Genomic DNA, 2,187 nt, shown 5'->3' with positions numbered 1-2,187 from the left:
GCCAGCCGCCCGCCGCTCCCCCTTTGCCCTTGGGCGGCGGGTAGCGGTAGGAGTAGGGGTGGTAGGCGGTGTACAGGTAACTCGCCATCCCCTCCTCCGCCATCGCACCGTACCCGGAGTGCCCTCCCTACAGGGGCGGCCTTAAATACCCCCGGGGCGGGGATGGGCTTCCCCCGCCCCCGACGGGCGCCGGCTTTCCTGCCCCTTCCCGTCTCCGCCTGGTGCTGGGCTTCGGGCAATCACCCCACGCCACACACAGCGCCCCAGGTGAACCGGGCACGCGGCTTTTAATTACCCCCGCGGGATTAGACAGAGGAGAACACGGGTTTGGTTCGGCTTCGCCATGTATTTGTGGTGAGAACAACGAGCACAATGCTTTTACAGCAGGTGGGAGGCACAGAGATACACGCGCGAGGTGGTTTTTCCCTTCATCCATACTGGCACCGAGTTGGCTTTGCCTTTGTAAAACGCTGTCTCCTTCCTTCTACCCATTCCTGCTGCACTCAGCCGGGCAGCAGCCTCCTTACATAAAGTTTTACAGTTACTGGTCTGCATCACAACGATACTTTTTACCTTCCCCCCCTCCCCCATTTACTTTTTGAAGAAGTAGAACTGATGGTAATAAACACACATCACCTTGTACAATGGGAGCAGCTGGAGAAACAATGGAGGCTGGGCAGCTTGGTGAGCGCAGCCCCAGCCCAGTTGCAAGCACAACACACATTCACATCCCAGGGAGTCACCTCTTTATCTCGCCTAAAGCGCTGTCTGCGTTGGCTCCATCTGAATGGAGTTGTGCTCCTCTGTGGTCACTGTGCCATATGAAGTATCGGCTACCTCTTCTTCCTTCAGTTTCTTGTAGGAAATATCTGTGTCTTCCTCTTCTCCGAGTGTATCTTGCTTGTAGCTGTCTCTTCCATACATCTTGTATACCAGTACAAAGAGTCCCGCTTCTGCCGACTGAAAAAGCGCATAAAGCAAGGGAAACATGTACATGCCCCCTATGAGCTCCGGGGGGAAGGTGAGTTTTAGGATGGCGGTGCAGAGCTGGACGTTTTGGCATCCTGTTTCCAAAGACACTGTTCTCCTGCAGTGTGGGGGCATTTTAAAGACCGTGGCTAAGCCATATCCCAAGGCGTACCCTGCTAGAGGCATCAGCACTGCAATGGCGTAGACAGATGCAGGAATGTGTGCCAACAGATCTGGGCCCAGCATGGTCCCAGTCAGGATGAACAGAATCACTAGAGTCACCAAGAGAGACCACAGGGAAATCTGGCAACAGATACAGACATTGAACACATGGGTTATTAGTTTAAAAGGGTAAGCATAGGAGGTAGACACTTGCTAAGAGAGCCTAAACTGCGAAACATGGTTGTGTTCCCCTTCCTGGGTTTGCTCCTGGCTTGGGATTTTGGTGGTGTTTGATCATATCCCAGGAAAGGAAGGGGCTGAGGTCACCCTCCATCATTGTGCTTTGGGATGACTTGCTGGGAATCAAGAGAGCCAGGGCGTGTGCTTCACTCTTCCTTTCACAATTAAGCTAATTTAGTTGCATATTTTCAGGAAGCATGGCCATGCCTGCAGGTTGGTTTCACTTGCCCTGGGTGCAGCGGAAGTGGGGAGAAAGTGGGATGCTGGGGAATGCTTCTGGTAGAGGGTCCAGGATGACTCCCAGGGTGCAGTGCCACGCTGCCCTCCTTTCCGTGCACTGTGATAGGGGGTAACCCGCCCTTTCCCTCGCTTTCCATCTCTGCCCCACCGTTTTATTTCAAGACTGTAAGTCCTGGTATTCCACCTAAGTAGTTGAATATGCCTGTGTGAAGCTACCATCGGTTTGGAGGGACCAGAAAGGTTACTGCCGTCCGACCCCCGTCCACCGGTGCCGCCTCCGGGCATCCCCCCGCAGCGCGGCCGCCCACCTCCCCCCGGAGCCTGTGCCTACCTTGACCAGGAGGTCGGCGGCGCGGGGGTGCCGGTACCGGATGAGCACCCCCAGGCCGATGGGCAGTAGGGTGCTGCCCAGCGTCAGGCTCACCGCCCCCAGGGGCAACAGCTGCACTACGGCCGTGTTGATCCAGTGGCGGCTGTAGATCCAGAGGCAGAGGGGCATCAGGAAAAGGGCCAGCAGCGTGGAGGAGGCCGTCATGATAATGCTGCTCCGGGGGAACCAAAGAGACACGGGATCAC

The 2,187-nt window shown here is 56.1% G+C and overlaps 2 protein-coding genes across 2 annotated transcripts in view; both read right to left on the bottom strand.

Annotated features, from left to right (window-relative positions):
- The window catches only part of ZAR1 (zygote arrest 1), a 1,440-nt gene extending 1,337 nt beyond the window's left edge, over window positions 1-103 (bottom strand). Inside the window, exon 1 of the mRNA XM_029962698.1 lies at window positions 14-103. Within this exon, the coding sequence (XP_029818558.1) occupies window positions 14-103 (90 nt within the window). The remainder of the gene's footprint in view (window positions 1-13) is intronic.
- A 240-nt stretch (window positions 104-343) lies between these two features.
- The window catches only part of SLC10A4 (solute carrier family 10 member 4), a 10,313-nt gene continuing 8,469 nt past the window's right edge, over window positions 344-2,187 (bottom strand). The window contains exons 2-3 of the mRNA XM_018067782.2: window positions 1,943-2,153; window positions 344-1,272 (exon numbers count right to left, since the gene is read on the bottom strand). Coding sequence (XP_017923271.2) covers window positions 757-1,272; window positions 1,943-2,153 — 727 coding nt within the window. The 3' untranslated portion in view covers window positions 344-756. The remainder of the gene's footprint in view (window positions 1,273-1,942; window positions 2,154-2,187) is intronic.

The sequence above is a fragment of the Manacus vitellinus genome, unplaced genomic scaffold, assembly GCF_001715985.3.
Source record: "Manacus vitellinus isolate BGI_N305 unplaced genomic scaffold, ASM171598v3 scaffold_0_pilon, whole genome shotgun sequence".
Lineage (NCBI taxonomy): Eukaryota > Metazoa > Chordata > Aves > Passeriformes > Pipridae > Manacus > Manacus vitellinus.
Note: the sequence above shows the minus strand (reverse complement) of the source record. Positions and strands in the feature narration are given on the sequence as shown.